This window comes from Agelaius tricolor, unplaced genomic scaffold (genome assembly GCF_023055355.1).
Source record: "Agelaius tricolor isolate 1412-34295 unplaced genomic scaffold, bAgeTri1.0.p SCAF_32, whole genome shotgun sequence".
Taxonomy (NCBI): domain Eukaryota; kingdom Metazoa; phylum Chordata; class Aves; order Passeriformes; family Icteridae; genus Agelaius; species Agelaius tricolor.
The window spans coordinates 2994028-3013396 of record NW_027269292.1 but is presented as its reverse complement, the minus strand read 5'-3'; the positions used below and the strand labels follow the sequence as shown (position 1 = coordinate 3013396).

General features: G+C 46.2%; 1 protein-coding gene across 3 annotated transcripts in view; it reads right to left on the bottom strand.

Moving 5' to 3' along the window:
- The window catches only part of RHBDL3 (rhomboid like 3), a 61156-nt gene that overhangs the window by 33498 nt on the left and 8289 nt on the right, over positions 1-19369 (bottom strand). The window contains exon 3 of one of the 3 annotated variants that reach the window (XM_071451288.1): positions 5473-5556. The exons of the other annotated variants lie outside the window; for them this stretch is intronic. Within the exon in view, the coding sequence (XP_071307389.1) occupies positions 5473-5556 (84 nt within the window). The remainder of the gene's footprint in view (positions 1-5472; positions 5557-19369) is intronic. 3 annotated transcript variants of the gene reach the window in all.

The following is a 19369-nucleotide window of genomic DNA, read 5'->3' as shown; positions in this document are numbered from 1 at the left end:
AGTGTGAGCAAGGTCTTTTGGTACTTGTAAACAATATATATTGCACTAAAAATAAACAGCAAGCCATCTGGACAGGAGCCACGAATGCCAGCCAGTGCACAGGGTGGGGAACGCCATCTTCAGCAGCAGCCATTCCCAGCAGGGGGAAAAAAAACCTTGCTTGTTATAGAGAGTGCTCTCAAGGTAACACTGCCTGCAAAAAAGGAAATGTGACCTGCAGGTTTGTAAATGAGGTGACATTACCTCTTTGGCACTTTTTACAGGTACAGTGTGACTGGCTGCACTGACAGGCTCAATTCATTACCTTATGAAAGGGAAGGTTAAACAATGACTTGATCACTGTCCACAGGAACAGATATTTAGCAGTACAGGAGTCTCCATCAAGACAAAGGTATAATCACATCTAGGGGCTAGAAGTCAAACTGGACAGCCTTAGATCAGCTTAAGTTGATTATTTTTACTATTAACAAAAGAAATGTCTCACTAACTTCACCAGAAGTTTTACAGTTAAATTGCAAGTTCTCCTAGGAGATGAGGTATGGCTGAGGTGAAGCAGAAGATCACTCAGAAAACCATCTTGCCTACATTAGGAGAGACTAGATGATCCCAACAGTTCTCTTCTGACCTGACAGCAAGTTCTGAGGGTTCAGAAAAGCTCAAGCTAAACAGATTAATTTAAAGCTCCAGCTAACAAGTGCCATAGCCCACATGTAGCCAAAATGACCCACCTGTACTGGAATCCAAACCACACTCCTGGTTACAGCAACAGCCATGGAGCAAAACTTCTGCTAAATGGACTGGGAAAGTTATTGAACTCCTGTTGGTATCACAACTGGCTTTGCTCAGTCATGGGGACTAGAAGCTATCAAAGAAACTCTGCTTTCCAAGTGAAACTGGAGCAGAAGTTTAAGTCAAGCCTTGTGAAGAGGAGACAGAGCTATCACATGATTCCTTGAAATGTCTTGTAGGCACTGGCATTACACTGCAACGACATAACCATCTCAAAGGTACTGCAGACAGGCTGGTTCCAAATGCAGCCTGGAGCTGGAACATTAATTATTCTCTAACTTCTACCATTTAAATGCTTGAGAGCAAGAAATCCTGACTTGCATCTTTCCAGGGTGATCACAGGAGTTACAGCTCCAGGAAGGAGCCAGACTGCTGGAAGTTGTGGTGGTTTGAATTGTTTCTTAGGTGATGTATCCAAATCATTCCTGGATGACACCCAGACTGCAGGTTCCCTGCATTGAACTGCAATAGTAATTTCTGCAGTGTTTGCACTTTACCAGTGTCTGCTATGTCAAATGTGCTTTGGTTTAAGGGTAGAAGAGATTTGTCCAAGTGCCAAAGTTGCAAAACCACAAATCAGAAAAATCAAGCTGCATTTTGGATTCCTATATGCTCTTACTGGATACAAGGGACAGTGTTTCCAGGGTTCTCTCCGTCACAAGTTTTCAAACAGAAAGAAAATGAGCCTGACATTTTAAAGCAAATCATGACTAAATAAACTCCACAACGGGAATGCAACTAACTTCACAGGGAGAAGTGCTGTTTGTGCCGGGCTCCCAGTCCAAGCTTTGCTGCCTGCAGGTGACAAGATGCAGGGCTGGCCTGGAGCTGGCCAGGGGTTGATGTGCCCTGCCAGGTTCAATGTCTCTGCAGGGCACAAACACTACAAACGGGGAATCTCTTTTACACACTCACCAGCCTGACAACAAAGCACAGCAGGGTTTGAAATCTCACTTTGAGACAGTTATCAGGGGAAGGGTCTTTCTCAGAGAATTGACAAGTCCTCCCAGAGCCTGGCCCTGCCAGGCTGGATCAGGGACTCCTTTTAGCCTCATGAGACAGCAGTGGATGGTCCTTTCACAGCCTCCCACACAAGAGAGAGCTCGTCCTGTCAAACCTGCAGACACTCACAAAGCCCCTCTCCTTGCCTGTCTCCACCTCATTTCTGTCTCCTTTACTGAGCTGATCAGATTTCCCACAGGCACAGGGAGCACACAAGCTTTCAGAGCACCTGCTTCCTCCAAGCCTATCCACTCTTCCCAGGCTCTAATATTCCCCTTTTATTTGACCAGACTGACTTGAATGCAGTTTAACCATTCAAAGCTGAAGCCCCCCACGGGCACCCACGGGCCAGCAGACCTCCCACTTTGTTTTCCTGCCACACTGCAGCAGAGATCTGCTCCTTCAATACCATGGGGTGATGTCTGCACACTGCTGGCACTGTGGGAGCTGCAGGGGACCAGGTGCTCAGCAAGCTGGGAAATCTTTGGCAGAGGCTGTGGTCCATATTTCCTGTGTCTGCATCACAAGCACAGGGTCGTGGCTGCATTGAGACCCAGAAACAACAAGGCCTGGCTAATACAATTCATAAGCTCTGTTTCCTGGGGAGCACTTAAAACACATATTGGAGAGCAGAGATGGCTTGACAAAACTGATACAGCCTCCAAGTAGATGATTTAAAAGAAGGAAGCAGAGAAGACACAAGCAACAACCATAATTACAGAGCCAGCATAATTAAGAAAATTCATGTTGCGTTCCTCGGGAATGAGGAAATTCAACCAACCTCCCAAGGAGTCACCTGAGAGCTGCAAACAAAGGGGAAACAAGCCAGGAGGGAGAGACAGAAAGACCAGACTGAACAGGAAGGTTAGGAAATTGTAATGCTCTTCCTGTTCATGCATCATGATGCATCTCCAGGAAGTGGAGGGAAAAGAAATCTTCTCACCTGTAGGGTAACTAGAGAGACAAATCCACCCACAACAGTCCCACCAGGCTTCCACTGAGGATTAATTTGCTCATCAGCTGGGGCCAACTTCTAGAAGAGCATCCTGACAGAGCACACTGCAGACTGCTGAGCTTTGGATAGCCACAGAGAAGGGAGTGCAAAGACACAAAAGGAGGACTGTGGAAGGGGCAGGAGGAGAGGGCAGCCCAGCCTGGGTGAGGGGAAGCCCAGATGAATGGGGAAAGGAAAGCAGGGAGGTGAATGAGCAAGAGGTGATGAATGGTAGGGAGGGCATGGAACTTTTACACAGGGCAGAGAGCAAAGACAGAGCTTGAATGGGGAAGACTGAAAGATGCCGCCTGAATGGAAGGGGAAAGAGGGAGGAGAAATGAGGCAAGAAGAGAGCTGAGCAGCACAAAGTGAAATAGTGCAGACAGAACAGCTTCCCACATGGACTTGACAAGGCCTTAGAGAGACAGACAAGCAGCACAGCATGAACTTTAATCCAGGAGCAGAAAAGCTGCCTCGAGCAGACAGTGCTACCATGGTCTGTCCCTGTATAATCCCTCCACCATTGGGCACCTCCTTTGCTCCCAGCCAACAAATTCTCATGAACCCAGAGCAAATCAAACAGCAGCCACCAAAGGTCAGACTGCCCCCATCAAAGGGAGCTGTAGCAAAACTGAGCCAGTGACATGGAAACGGCCGACAGGATAAAGCACCAGGATAATTACAAGCAGCAGCCCAAGAGATGCAAGTGTAACACTTCTCCAAGGGCAGGACAAGATGCAGTTTATATGCAGAATATAATGTTTATCAGCAGTGTTATTGCAGGCCTTGTCTACCACTTACAGGGCAAGGATAAAGTTTTTCCAAACAAAACTTTTCCAAGCAAAGAGATTTCCTGAGATTTCAGTCACGCCAAGACTTTCCTGAGAATTTGCCTTAAATTTGAATACTGATTGTTTGAATAATGATTGTTTAGAAGTTCCTTCAGATTCTAAAATTCCAAAGCACTGGACATTGCCATTTTCAAAATGTTTCCTTAAAAACTGTCATTTACATTCCTATTCAGAGTGCCCAGATGGTTCAGCTCAAATCAAATTAAATATTTTGCTTGAAAAGGAAAAAGCACTGTTTCCCTTGGCCTTTTGGTGAATTTCAAACAAAACTCTCTGTATTATTATTCATCCACCTCCTCCCTTTGCACAGCTGGGGAAAACAAAGCGTTTTAAAAGGGCACATCTTATTACTTGAACCTCACTGGCAGAGCTGAAAACTGGATGCCCTCCTCTCCTCTTTGGGTGGCCAGTGTCTCTGTTTTCCTCCTAGGTCCATCAGTCACCACTGTGTGAATATGTGCCAAAGTTATTTTCCCAATACAAAGCAAAAGACACAGTGACTCAGCTTAAAAGAGATAGTGTAAGTACCTAAATCACAGTATTTCACTTCATATTTGTTAGGAACAATGATTTAAAAGCTAATTCAGTCTGGAGCACGTGTTTTGCTTGCTTATAGATAGACCCCACTAACACATAAGCTAAAATGAGAGGCCATAGAAATGCAGTAGAAGGTAGGACACTCCCTGCAAAAACAAATACAACGGAAAGAACCCAAATTTAAATGTAAGACTTGACCTTACTTTGCCTTTTCAACACATCAGGGAAGTCAAACATACAAACTAGCTTTTAAAGGGTTGCTAGAGGAACCATGAGGGGCCCATCTGTGCCCCAACTTGAGACTCTGTTCTGCCCCTTTCTTTTTTGATGTTCCTTGCACCTAGCAAACATTACAATACCAATGTGGGTAATTTCAGGCAAAAAAATGTGAGTGTCCTGCAGTCAGAGCACAAGCAGCATCTCATCTGAGAAAACACATAAGGATTTCTTTCCCTGCTCCATGTCCTGCCAAAGAAAGAACAAAGGAATTCCTGAGAAATCTGGGCTGGATCACCAATCCCTCAGAGAGATCCAAAAATGTTAGGACAGAGACTTGGGATCTGGCTCTTAGCAATCAGGTCTCTAGGACATAGTACATTTTGAAATGATAATTTGTGCTCTTTACAATTCACAGTGGTATCACTTCACAAGGAGTTCCACTTTTGAACTGGGAAACAGGCAAAGTAATTTACCCAAGTAATTACCAAAGTAATTTGCAGAGACAAAGTAACTCACCCAAGGATGCAAGAGGCTTAAAATGCTACTGTAGCTGAGGAGAGGTGCCTGTGCTCCAGCCTCCTCCATGACACACTCCTGTATTGCCACCTAGTAACTAACTAATAAAAGTTTTTAATTGCCAAATGCTGGAGGGGGGACTTTGAAGGATGGGGTAAGACAGAGTAAAGCTGAAAGCATCTCCACGAAGCACACTAAGCTTGGTGATATCCACAAGCAACAAGGAAAGATGTCCAAGAGCAAGGCTCTCTCCTGGAAGCAGCAGGGAGATGAAGACCTGGATGTGGGTCTGTGCAGGCACACACACAGCAGGGCACAGGGACAGAAAAGCTGCTCTGCCAAAGCTCACAAGCTTGAACACGGCAGCTTCACAGGCCAATTGAGCCCATGAAGAACCATTACTGCAAACAGAAGAGTTTTGGGTTTCCATCTGCCAGCCTGGGAGGAAGGGAGAGAAAATATGATTCATTCTCAGTCCAATGAGAGGAGCGAGAGCTGTGCAGCTGCTGCAGTGCAAGCAAGTCCTACCAGCACTAGCTATTGCTTTGGGTCAAGAGATCATACCATTTCAGCCTGCTTCCTGACTTCTGCTCCATCCCAGCTGCTTTCCTCTTGCTTTAGTGCCTGCCTGCAGGAACAGCTACCTTTCTGGAAAAAATCCAAACACAAGCAGGAGAGGTTACATGTGCCTGAGGGAAGTGACAAACACAGCAGGCCACTGCTTAGTCTAGAAGCATTCGAGCAGGGTCAACACCTACTGACAAAAAATAGATAAATACACACATACACACTACACAGGGGAAGGATTTACTTGTATGGGACAGCCAGACACTCAGGCATGCTTGGGGTACCTGGAATCTGCATCTTTGGGAAGCTGGCAGCTCTTACATCTGAATCAGACACGGTCAGGGACTTGCAGTGCCTGAGATCTGACAAGTTATCCTGCCTCCAGGAAGGGCTGCTGTAGCACCCATGCTGCTAGGGACCAAAACAGGCCCCTCTCCCCATCCCACATCCAGCCTGGGAATTCCAGTTCTTTCCTGCTTCCCAAATGACAGTGTCCCATATCAGACAGCCAAGGCAGTGCCACTGCCACAGGCTGGTCGATCTTCTTATGCAAATGAAATTAGGGTAATTGGGACAGTTACAATGAGTCCCTGACAATGTTTGCCTTTGTGCACACCAGTAAATATAGACTGAGGTGCTTTCTAAGGATGAGGTGAGGGGAGAGCTGCACCCAGGGACAGCAGCTCAGCTTCTCACAGGGATGATGAGGAAGTAAGCACTGTTTATACACAAGAATGCTCTCAAAAATGTCAACCTGATAGCAAGGAAAGAGGCAGATGCTGCAAATAAAGTCACTGCCTGGAAGTCTCAGAAATACTCAGGGAAGCATAGCCACTGTAGCAGGTCTGTGGAGCTGTCCCCTGAATTCCAACCCTCATTCCACAGACAGAATGCTTGCAGAGCATTCATCCCACTAAGGATCTCAGCCCACAAGAGTCAGAGCTCCCACCAGAGCCACAACTGGACATGGCACAAACAGCCCAGCTGGAGCGATTGCTGGCAGTCTCCAGGTTGCAGGAGCACAGTGGCTGGTCAGGCTCAGTCACTCCTGCACTGAGAGCTTTGCCCCATGAATCTCATAATACAAGCTCTACCTTTGTTGTAGCCCTCCAGGGCCCATTGCAGCAGCACTGGAAGAAATCTAAACAAAAAGCAATGGCCCTCTGAAATCCTGTCATGCAAACAAGACTCTTCCCACCCATTGCCAAGAGGCCTGAATGGAAAAGGACTGAACAGCCCCCACCCAGCCCTGCCTGGTGGTCTCTTTGTCTCGTGACCTTCCCCACACAAACACAACCCCACAACAATCAGACAGGCAACATAATGTGCCAGCGCCGGCTTTCCCAGCCCTTCAAGGCAAGCTGGGGAGGGGAGGGGGAGCTGGGGAGAGCTGAAAGGAGCTGGGGATGACTAACAGATAGCATGGGCAAGGAAATACCAAGCAGTGCTTCAATTTCTACTTGTACAGTCTCATGAGCCAGGATAAAAATAGTTTTATAATGAAAGAAACAAAAGAAATTTTTCATCTCAAATGGCTTAAAAGGGACATGGGAATACCAACCAGTGAGATTTTCATAGAAAAATAAACAAATAAAACCAACAATGCTTCTAAACACTGTGAACATCTCTTAACAGCCCCTTCAAGAAACCAACAAAATTGAGCCCTTTGGTGCAAATTCTGCTGGTTTTACTTGGCTATCTTTATGATTTAGAGTCTGAGATGAATTAGAGATAAAGGTTTCCCTCTAGATTGGGAGAAGACATTTTTGCAGCTGCTCTAGTTGTAGAAAGCACCAACACACATGGAAACCCTTCCTGGTGTGATGGTTTCAAAGCACAGGAAGTTTCTGCCAGTCTGTCCTGAATATGAAGAAAGAGTCATCACCTGTGCTACTGACAGCCAGCAGCAACTGCAGCTGCAGGCCCCAGGCTGCCCTTGCAAGGTAACAGATAGCTTTTGCTTACTGCAGGACACCTTTGGGAAAGAGCAACAAGGGTTTCCAAGGACTTCCCAGGAGCAGACCAGGAGACCAGCCAGGTAAGGGGAAACTCCTAACCTCCTGAAATGCCATGGAATACTTCCATGCTCCCTGTGCAGACACAGGGAAGAATACAGACTCCACAGGAAAGCAAACCTGATAAAACAAAATGAAATATAATCTCTCAGAGCCTGGATTCAGTGAGGTTAGCAGGGCCCTCAGCTAGGCTTCAGGGCACTGGAAATGCATACCAAGTACCTTTACAGGGAAAGGAGGCCACGCTTTTGCCACAAGCTGAGATCTGTGCCCCTTGAAATGCTGGCAGCTGAGGCAGCAGCAGAAAGCAAAGCTATGGGAAAGCACTTGTGTGATTTACAGCCACATTAACCACCTGGGGACCATGACATGGTAAGAAATGACATCTCAACTCCCCCTGCCAGCACTCCCACTACTCTGTTAGCGTTATCACTGCCCTGATTAAAGCTCTGTGATCACACAGTGGTCTGCACCTGACCAGGGATGGTGCAGCTGATGTAAACAGACAGAAAGTCTCCTTGAAGGCCATGTGCAGCAGCTGGGTGCAGGAGGCCTCTCCCAAACCCAGACCAGATCATGTCTGACCTGATGTACTGGTCAGAGGTCATGGAGCTGCAACTGACCCTTGCCCATGTCCAGATATGAACTGGAGTAACTGGAAGAGCAGCAGCACCAAGCATGCACGCATCTGGCAAACTTCCCCCAGCAAGGATGCTGTCTCCTGCCAATCCACTCCAGCCTTAATCCTGCATGGAAAGATCCCATCAGCTCTATGCCAAGAGGCAATCTCTTCAGGCCAGGCATTAACAATTAATGATAGTGAAGATGACAAGGAAGGGACAGATGGAGAACAGAACAGGCTCTGCTCATCACACTGACTTGGAGGAGCTGGGCAGGAGATATAGACAGGATTTTTAGTTTTGGTTAGCCCTCAGTAAAGTACTACACATCAGCATGCCTGGGCCAGCTAGAAAGCAAGCCCATGGCCATCACCCTCTACTCTCAGCATTTCTTTGCTAGAAAATCCCACTGCATAGAAAAATGTTCATTGTAGCAGGTAAGGAAGTACAACAGACTGGTAACTTAGTTGAGATTAATTCCTGTCCTATTATATTGCATGAAAAAATTAATTATACTATACCTTAGTCTTATTATGTCAATTAAAATCGTATTGCCATTTTAATTGACCAGTATTCCTTGCTCCAGTTCTCAACTCTACAGAGTTTGGAGGCAGCTAAAAATTGTTTCAGAAACTGCTACCTGATGTCACCAGAAGAAGCAGGTCCTGGCGAGTAGCTTCTCCATTCACTCTTCCCTTCCCAGGCCTTGTGGCCCTGGTCTCAGACAAGCTGAAGTGAGAATCCCTCCTACACCAAGGAAAAGGAACATTCTAGATAACTTTAATCTGCGGTGGGGGGCTGATGGGGAAGGGAGCAAATTTCTTGAGGTCATTTTCAGCCCTCCACATTTCACTGTTCCTTCCCCCTTGAGCCTCATCAGCTGTATGCAGGGCTGTGAGCTCAGGCAGCACAAGCCAGAGCTCAGCTCAGTGACCCAGAGCTCAGTGACACCAGTGCTGGTGGTTACACTGACCTGTCCACAGTGCAATGCTGCCTTCTGCAGCCCCAGGGAGTGACTGGTACCCAAAGCTGCCAAATACCTTCAGCTGCCACTGAATTCATGGACTTGAGACAAATATGAAACTACTCATGAGAATCTTGTTTGGGAGACCAAGTCTCCAGAAGAAAAGCAGCTGAGGTTTGCCTGCATTTTTGCTGATGTCCTTCAAGGAAGCACAGCAGGTTTCTTACAAGTTGAAAGATGTGTTTACAGTAGCCCAGAGCAGGCTGCAGATCCCTGCAATCACAAGTAGCCAATTTCAGAGCCAAAACATCATAACCAGGCACCCCTGCTTGCCTCTGGGGGAGTTTTTTTCAAATGAGAAAAAGAAATGTCATGGAGGTGCCACCCACAGCCTCAGCCACTCCACACTGGTACTTCACCCTGGTTCTATTCCTGCTGCCCACACAGCAGATCTGCCTCATTCAATGGCCTTCTCAGAAACACAGCAAACCAGGGCCCTTTCCTCAGGCTGCAAAAGTGAGACACTGTTCAGTCTAACCCTGGCACACATCCCTTGAGAACAGACCAGGCAGAGGTGGATGCAGTCCCCACAGAGCAGCACATCATGACAGCAGTGACAGACTTTCCACAGCCAAACTCTGCTGTGCTGAAATCACCAGTATCTGGAGGGGTGGTGGCCAAGGAAGACACAAGTAAAAGATTTTTTGTCTGACATGAAAGATGCTGGCTGGTAGCAAGGCTTGGATCCAGCACTTCACCTTAGAAAATATTAAAATAAATCACAAAAGCCTCAGGGGAAGGGATCATTTGAGCCTGTATATTCCTTTCACCTTGGCACAACTTTATGGTGCATATCACAATATTCTCCTTGCATATTTGTTAATGTCCCTTCAGCCCAGGCTTGTGGAAGTGATGAAAAACTGAAGTATTTGCCTCACAGTGCTAAAGGGAAAAACAAGAAGCACCAATGTTTTCAGAGTGTAACTCTGCAATATCTGAGGGATCATCACCACCTCATGTGTTTGTAAAATGCAATTTATCACACAAATGCTCTGCCATGGAAGGGGCATACAGCTTCCTTTAATGAAACCCTCAGCAAAAGAAATTTAATATTTCAATGCCTGCATACTAAAAGAAACATTGTAAAATTAAAATCAGTGGAAGTCCTCACCCTTCTGAAACCAGCAATGAAATTAGCATGGGGCCCAAAGGAAGCAAGGGAGGCCCCTTCCAAGAGGCCAGGATTTAATTTTGTAGTTAAAACCCCACAGTGGCAGATCTGTACTTATTTTAATGATCCACTAAATCATTTAGTCCTCTGTATCCCTCAACAAAAGCCTAATAATGAAAAATTATCTACTAAAACTTGGCTTTTCCTGAAAAATAATATCTGAACAGATCTCCAAAGACAGCTATTTCTATGGACACCATGAATTTTACTGCAGTGTTTTGTTTTCAGATATCATTGCATTTCCCACTTTCACAACTTCCTTGGAATAATATTTGATACAGAAAAAGTTGAAGTGATACTCACAGACAACAGAACAGCCAGCCCTCAGAAACCACAGAGCCTCTCCATTTGTATTGCTTTTTGTAACAAATACAGCCAGAGCCACAGAATTTCAAGAGATCCTCAGGAGACTTAAAAATTCAAGCAAACCATTGCCATGCAACATTAAATGCATTCATTTTATGAGCATCAAATTCCACCCATTAACAGATCAGTCATCCTCTGCAGCTACCAATTCACATACCCAGCCTGTGAGCTGCTGAGGGGCCAGTGGACACAAAATACATGAATGCATTAAATCTGAGATAGGAAACTAATGTCCATTATAGCTCAACTTAATGATCATGTTTTCTTTAGGAGCAGCAGCAGAGCCCATGCCTGACAACCACACACCCTGCAAAGGCACCCCAGGTGCCAAGAAGCACTGAACCCTCTGCTGTGAGACTGTAACTGCACTGCAAGCAGTGCTCACAAATTAATTACATTCAAGCCCCGTACAAAGAGGGAATTCCTTGGAGCCACCTTCTTACCAAGTCACTAAAACCCTTGTTATTGTACATGGACTAAATTCAAAGGCCTGAACCTCCCTGTGGAAGATAGTTTATCTGAATATACATTAAAACCCTGGAACGCTCTGTCAGGCTTTTGCCAAGCCAGGCAGTATTACCAGCTTTAATGTAACAGCATTTTTGATCTTGAACCAGGCAGTTTGTTGCTGGTACATCTATTATTCCTCCTGGAACAGAAGTGTGGCCTGATACCACACCTACAATTCACTCTTTGTGCACAGCTATCAGGAAGAGATGTAAGAGAGAATGTCTCAGCAGCCTGTACCCCCTCCAACACCTCTCCAGCGCCCAACCCAGCACCAATTACAGCTGTGGCAGGGAGAAAGGCTCCTATTTTAAGCTTCTTGAAAAGGGAACTGGGTGCTGCAGGCAGAAGAATAGACAGAGGGGGGAAGACTCCCCTAAACTGGTTCTCCATTTTTTTCAATTGGGTGCCACACAGGTAGACAACACCTTGAGGAATTAGGGGCAATTCCACAATCAAATGAATTCAATTCCTTTTTCAGGTCTGTAGCAGGCAGTTCCCCACTGTAACAGAATATGATTACTGATTCTCCTCATTCCATTTTCCCATCTATGAAACTAAATGAACTGATACTGGAGAATGAGCTTTGAAGTCCTGGCAGAGGAAGGGCTATTGCAGTGCTGAATAAGGCCAATTCCCTACAACCCACAGCCACTGTGGTGATACATGCAAAAACCCTGAGGTGCAGAAGAATCAGGCTCTGAAGGAAACTAAAATGCTCAGACAAAAGATGAAAGAAACTGAACGTGGAAAGTTAATACTGCTTTGAACATTTGCTGAGCAGAAATCCTTCCCAAAAGTGAAAGAACTGTGGTTACCAATCAGGGACTCTGGGTTCAGGCTGTCAGGCAAAGCCCACACCTCCCAAGAGATCTGACTGCAGGGCTTACTCAAAGCCATCTCACAGGCATCAGCTACAGCAGTGCCTTAGAAAGGAAGGGCAGGAGCTGTTAGTTGAGCAGTGGGGAAGAAGCAAACACTGCTTATTTATTCACCGGTCTTGCTACTCAAACTTGTTGCTTCCATCAGATGTCACAGTGATAAGTACCTGTTTAAGAAAAAATCAGGAACAAGAGTAAAACCACCCCCCTGCAGCTAATCCAATTAAGACCCAGCATAAAGTTGTAGAGGTTAATCAGATCTGAGCCACTGGGTCTCTCTCTGCTGCTGTTTAGTGACATGTCTGGTGAGCAACACCAGCAAGAGGATGGCCAGGCAGAAACACCAATGACCCAGCCAGCCCCAGGAGACAACTGCTGCTCCTCCCTTTTCTGCTCCATCAGGCAGAAAAGAGTGGAGCACACTGCAGGGCAGCCCCGTGGGAGAGCTGCTGGCCTCAGAGCTTGGCTGTCCCCCTCAGCCTTATCAGGTGCCAGGATGCTGTGACCCATGGGCTGTGTCAGACACCCCTCGCAGCAAGGACCAGGGCTGTGCCTACCACGTGCTGCAAGGTGAAAACCAGGCTGGAAATGTACTCAGCAAGGAAAAGTTCTGCCCATACAAGTGCAAGGAGCTCCCCTTACCTTGTGTTTCATTAGCTGTGACTCTGTGTGTAAAAAGGCTGCAGCAGGGCGGGTGAGGGCTGTCCCAGTTCAAGGGGCACCAGCACAGAAACCACCTGGACTGTCACACACAGCCCCCTCAGCACTGGGAGCCAGGGAAAAGCTGAGCTGGGCTTTGCACTGAACCAGCCCCAGCAGTGTTGGGTCAGTGCTAACGTGGGAATGTTGCTCCTGTCACACCCGAGGTTTCTTGCCTACTGCCTGAAGTCCTGACCTAAAGCCACCTTGCAAAACTGGGCACTCTGCTTTTCCCCAGCTCCAGCCTTCCTGTACAGTCAGATCTGCTCTGCCTCTCTCCCTCTTCCTCCCTGTAGAGCACAAAGCCAGTGGCCTCAGCCCTTATTGCTGTGACCAGCACCTGCACCCTGGGAACAATTTGCTATCCCATCACCACAGCCCAGTGCAGGACACTCAGCATGGAAGGATGGACCTGCTCTGGAGGGTAACCTCCCCTCTGGCCCATCAGACAGGGCTCAGGCACATTCACTGGGGAAAGGAGGAAACATTTCTATATGCATTTCTTCTGGGCAGGGACTGCATTTGGACCAGAAATTCATCTTCTCTCCTGGACAATACATGCCAGCCTTTCAGGAAGACAGGTGGAGCAGGCACTCCAGTGGGATGACAGAACTGTAGTGACAGCTAGAAGGTGATGAAATGTTTGTAAGCACCATTCTGACAGTAATGCCAATCTCTCTGGTTGCCAGAAATATTGTTTCAGGCAAATGATTCCTAATCCAGTGACTGTCATCTTCCCCCCTGGAAGAGAACTGGATCTTTTGATACCACTCTGCCATACAAGACTTTTGTTTGTCTCCTCTGATTAATTGTTCCTCCTTCTTGGTAAAGTCTTTAATATGAGGACAGTGACTGCCACTGTTTTTCAGTTTCTAAAAGGAACTAAAACTTGTATCCCCCAAAATAATCAGAACTTCTGCCCTTCCTGAAGGAAATTTTATCCTTCCTTTATAGACATGAAGCTTTATACAATAATCCATGAGACCTGTCAGGAGAAAAACTACATTTTCATACTCTGGACTCAAAACACAGAACATTTCAGAATATTGCTTAAATGAAATAAAAATAAAAATAGCTTATATTAAAAATAGCTCTCCTTTTCACTGTCTGCCAGATCTGGGAGGAAGGTGAAAATACACAGGGGCTTGATTTGATGTGTGAAAAACAGAATTCTATAGCAGTGAGTATGCACACACATTTCTTTTAGGTTAATAATAGCTCTGCAATAATACTATGCTTTGTGGAGAAAACTAAAGCTGAGATAGACCCAGGCTGGCTGGTGCTCTGGTACTGAGTACCATGACAACTTGAGCACATCCATCAGAAAGAGAATAAATAATTCCTTTAAATCTTGTCACATCACAGTTTTCCTGCTTTTAGGATACTTTCTGTTTCAAATTCCAAATACCTGCTCCCATATCAGCAATCATGACAAATATCTTGGCTAAACTGGTAGATCTTAGGAAATGATAACAGGAATCAACAGCTTTGAGTCTAACAAGACAGAGTTAAACATCCAGTATTAGGGGCTACTGAGTAATGCAGGAGTGAGGAGACCGAAGGAGAGTTACCTTAGTAATTTGATTAAAGGAGAAGAAAAGGCAGTCATTGCCCCCCTCTGAACTGGTGTCAGATGACAGAGGCTGGATCACCTATACGGCTCTGGGCAGTGCCTTGGCACTGGCGAGGAACACAACACCAGGGCAGTCAGAAACATCTCTGCTCTGATGTCAACATCACAGCTGGCACACACAGAGCATCCCCACCACAGGACACAGGTCCTGAGCAGGGCTGACTCTTCGTCTGCTAACATCAGAAAAACACCTCGGTGTTCCCACTGAGAAAGAGCTCATTCACCTACATGTGAGGAGCAGAGAATGACCTCAGAAAGACTCCAGTACTCCCACTGCAGAGAGCAGCTCTCCTTGAATGAACTGCAGCAGCTCAGCGTAATTCAGGCTGCTTTAGACTACAAGACACCACCCAATGCAGCTCTGTGTCAAACCTCCACCTGCACATCAGCTCCATAATTAATAAGGATGAAAGAGAACTTTATCCCAAGCTGGTGTTCAGAGCCTCAGTGATCAGTAAAGCTTGTTATGCTCTGTTCAGCTTTGGAAGTCAGCAAAAGGAACATAGTTCACACATTGCACTGCATGCTTGGTCATTAAACACAGGCTTATAAAACCCATAAAGTCACTGTTGCTTGCAAGTGTGGAGTATTTTTGCATGATCTTGTTTGTTTTGCAGTAGGCACAAAAGTTAATTAGTTTTCACAGTTTTATTACTCCACATGGTCAGATTAGAGCCTGGAGCTTCCAGGCAGCTCGAACTGCGTAAGGCCCAGAAAATTCTTACTGTGCTTTTCAGGACTGTTCACTAGGGTTATAAATCAGCAGCTGGCAAAAGACCTTCTGGCTCTTCTTGGCCACCAGTACCAACACTAAAAGATCCCATAAATCAATGCAGCAATGGCAGCTCTCAGCTCATGGAGCACAGGGGGAATAAAGATGGAAAACACTGTTTCAGATACATTAAAACAATTATTTGGGAGGAATTTTGGTTATCACTACCCTGGAACAAGCCATCCAGAACACTGGTCTTGTTGAATTTGTTTCATTAAGCCCTAAAAGAGACAACACCAGAGTATTTAATATGTCAAAGGCACATCCTGCACACAGCACATATGCACAAGTCCTGGCCAAATAGTTCCCAGGGTTGGCAAGTCCAAGTGTAATAAAGCAAATACAGCTTAATAAAAATTCTTCAGACACTTTATTTAGGTTGGAAGGAAGTTATTCCTCCAGCCATGGTCTCCAAGCACAGCTCAGAGACCAAGGACAGCGGCAGCAGGACTATCTCCCATGCTCTCCAAAGCAGTCTCCCCCAAAAGGGCTGCCTAAATGCACAAATCCATGCAAAAATAAACATTTCCCCAAGACCTAGATAGGATTGTCAGAGGACATATGAAGGAAAATGTTTGTGCCTTCCCTGTTAACAGGGAGTAGAACGACCCAGAGACAGAAATCCAGGGATAGCAGGACTGTGTGCAAAAGCAACTTCTCTATCAGCAATTAAGAAGCAGCAGCTGAGGGAAGAGGCAGCAGTTCAAATGGAAGAAGGAACTACAATAAACACTTTGATTTTCCTCCCCAGGGCAAAAGACAAGGCTAAAACCCAACATCATTCCATGGAGGCCACTGCCAGAAGTGAGAAAAAATGCTCAAGTCCTATTTTCCATTATTTCTCAGTGTGAGGGCAAACGTGAGAGGAGCGGCAGAGCATCTGGCTCTGTCTTAGAGCCAAGGGGCAGAACTAAAAACCCACTTTGGTCTCTAAATTCCTTAGGGCACACCCCATTCTGATACCCACCCTGGCAAAACATAGTTTATGTCAGACACAGAAACAATCCAGGACATTTGTCACACTTGTTTTCAAGTGCTTTGCTAAACCAAGTCAGAGCATTCACGATCAGGTCCTCCAATAGTTTTTGTGACAGTTCCAGTTTTTCACCCTCTGTAATATTGATCCTTTCTCTGCCAAGAGGCAAACAAGGCTACATCTCAGTGGCTGCAGGCTGCCATCAACAAACCCTTCCACTACCACTGTACATCATAAACAAGTATGCTCCACAAACCAGGCACTCCTATTCATCACTGGTACCTATTTGTGAAGGCTCACTGAGGCAGAGATGTTTCCTCAGGGAACACTGCCCTGAAGAAAAGCATCAGACCAGAGGTTTGATGATAGTCACAAACAGCTCTGCCTCCAGCTGTCGCATTCATCTTTCCCTCATGAACTCAGGAGCTCCAGAGTATTTGCTCCTTAAAAAGTATGTCAAGTATCAAAGAACATGAAGAACAGTTCCTAGGGGTAAGATTGATCTTGCTTGTTTAACATCAGTTTCGTACATCATTACTCTTCTCACCAACAACACAGGGTCACTGCAGATACCTGTTCCTAAGCAACAGGAATGGACACTAAGAACTCATAAATTCTCTGTGTCTTGCTAGTGTGGGGTTTTACTTTTAAAGTTGAAAGAATTCAAGGTGCAAGTGAGACTCAGAGGGATCACAAACATTCAGGACTTTCACTACACTTTCCACCAAGAAATATTGTGTCTAGTGAACAGAATATTCCCTGTGTCACCCTGAGCAGCCAGATTGGGGTTGATGCCACCACTCAAGAGACTGGGAGAGGGAAAGAAGTGCTACAGCTTGAACAGGCAAACACAACAAGGTTTGAATCACACAAAAATCCAGGACATTCAGAAATCAGCTTTCCTCAGGAGCCTGTATGTACAGTGGTGCAGGAAAACAGCCCATCAGCTGAATCCCATCAACTTTGTCTCATGGTCTGCTGTTACTTAACTGATTTCAGACCAACATATAGTACAACACCTAGTGAGGAGGCAGAGAGAGATCACAGCTTTCTTGGCTGCTGTCAAACACTCCCACTGCCGCATTTAATTTGCAAACGTGCCCCAGTACTTTTGCACTGATTGCAAATACCAGAAAGCAATGGGAACATCATACTTCCTACTGTAGAGGAGAAGCATTTGTTTTGTCTGATAGAGAGTAACTTTAAAAGTCCTGTAAATGTTACAGGAATAAGTGATGATGGTGTAGAAAAGCACCTCCAAACTGTTTCCACTCGCTAAGCAGCTGGCTTGCTCCTCTGGAGATGAGATGATCTCTTCCCCTTCTCTATCATGACAGCACACAGCCACAGAGCACAATGCACCAGCTGATTTGCAAAACAGCATCAATCCACTCTGTGTTTATGGCTTTTTCTCCCTTTTCTTTCTAAACACGCAGGCTAAAACGTTTTTATTGCTTCAGTGATTTTCTATGTGCAAGACAGGATTTGAGAACAATGCATTAGCAAGGATCTATGTGCCTAAATCCCATCCCACACATCCAGCTGAAACAGCAGAGCAGAGATTCCAAAGCCCCTCACTGCAGCTGGGATCAGGAAGCAGCAGAGACACAAGGCTCTGGACACTGCACTCCAATGTGCAGGTTACTAGGCTCAGACGTGGAAGGTACACAAATGTGTAATGAGTAGGAAGCCTCCTGAGGCTTTTTACAAATCTAGAGACATCAAGCTGCCAGTAACTCATGAGCTGTGTAAGACTGACTCAGCCTCCATGTGTTTTTTGGTGTGTTTGTTATGACTCCTTGAAACATTTCAGGAGATGCCTGCTTTTACTGGCACAGGCTTAAGAGTGCTGTGTTTGCTATGCTGCCAATATCTGGTTCATACTGATGGCTTCCTCTCCCAACTTTTTGCACTAGTCAAAGTCAACAGTCAGTGTACAGGCTGGTGGGATTGGAGAGAGGAGTGCCCAAATAGCCAGGGAAAGGAGAAAGGGATAGCTGACCACAAACTTTTCAAGCTGTAGAGATCCACGTTCAGCGTAAGGGCTGGCTGGTGCTCCGTGTACAGAGATAGAAGATTAAGGAGGAGCCCGGGACATTTTCACTGTTCAACTTGCAAGGGGTGGGAAGATCATTAATGACCTCCATATGGCTTTTTCATGCCGAGCCATCACTCCAGGGTATTTTGGCTAAAAGTCAAATCTGGGTATAAGCCTGGAAGTGCTGGGAGATTGCCACCCACTGTAACAATACCGGGGATGGACAGAGGCTAATCCAGGCATGGTAAAAGACATTATCCTGCAGAGGGAATAGTCACTTGGACATATATTTGCTGCTTAATGCCCAAGTTTCCCTCCTTGACTGAGGGAAGGATAAATTCCCTTCCCCTTTCCCAGGCTGTATTCAAAAAAGCCTCTGGCTGAAGGCAGTGAGGAATTGATAATCTAGAGGGCAACAGCAAGCCTATCTCCTTCAGCAAAAACACATCTACCAGCCCCTTCTTCCCTTCAAGGCTATCCACAGGGCAATGAATTTGAAGGGATTCTTTTTTTTCCCCCAACCCCATAACCCAAAGTGGAGGAGTCAAAGGGTTAATGCTGTACGGCAAAGGTCAGCCCAGTTTGGGGAGGGAGGAGAAAGGGAAGCATTGTGGCCACAGACAGCTCGCTGGGACCACAACGCCACTTGAGAAATGCAAAGTGATGGTGTTGCTCAGAGAAAAGGCCTGAGAGCCCAGCCCAAATCCCAGGGCTTTATCACTCACAAAAGCCCAGCCCCTTGAGTCATTAATCGTGTGCTCCATGGCCGGGTGCCTCAAAGAGCAGCAGATGACACATGCCCAGCTGCTACTGCCGCCCCTCCTCAAGGTAGCGGGGCAGAGGCAGGTGCACTCCCAGTGCCCTCTGCTCCAGACTAATCTATTCTCCCTCCTTGTCCTCTGCCTTTCATCTCCTCCAGCAGCCCACGCTGACAACTGTAAATGAGATTAGACTTCAAGGCGTGGGGCAGATGCAGAACCCCCTCTGTGCATTGTAAAGAGACCCTTGTAGATTTTAAAACGTCTCTTCCCTTGACAATGCACAGCTTGGCAGAGGGGGAGAAGGGGACACATTTCCTGTCACACTCTCAGAAGCATCTGATATGGCAGACAAGGCAGATGCTGGTTTGGGGCCTGGATGCTAATCTCTTATCACCATGGACAGTCTTCCCACCAGCACCTCTGATGCCCCA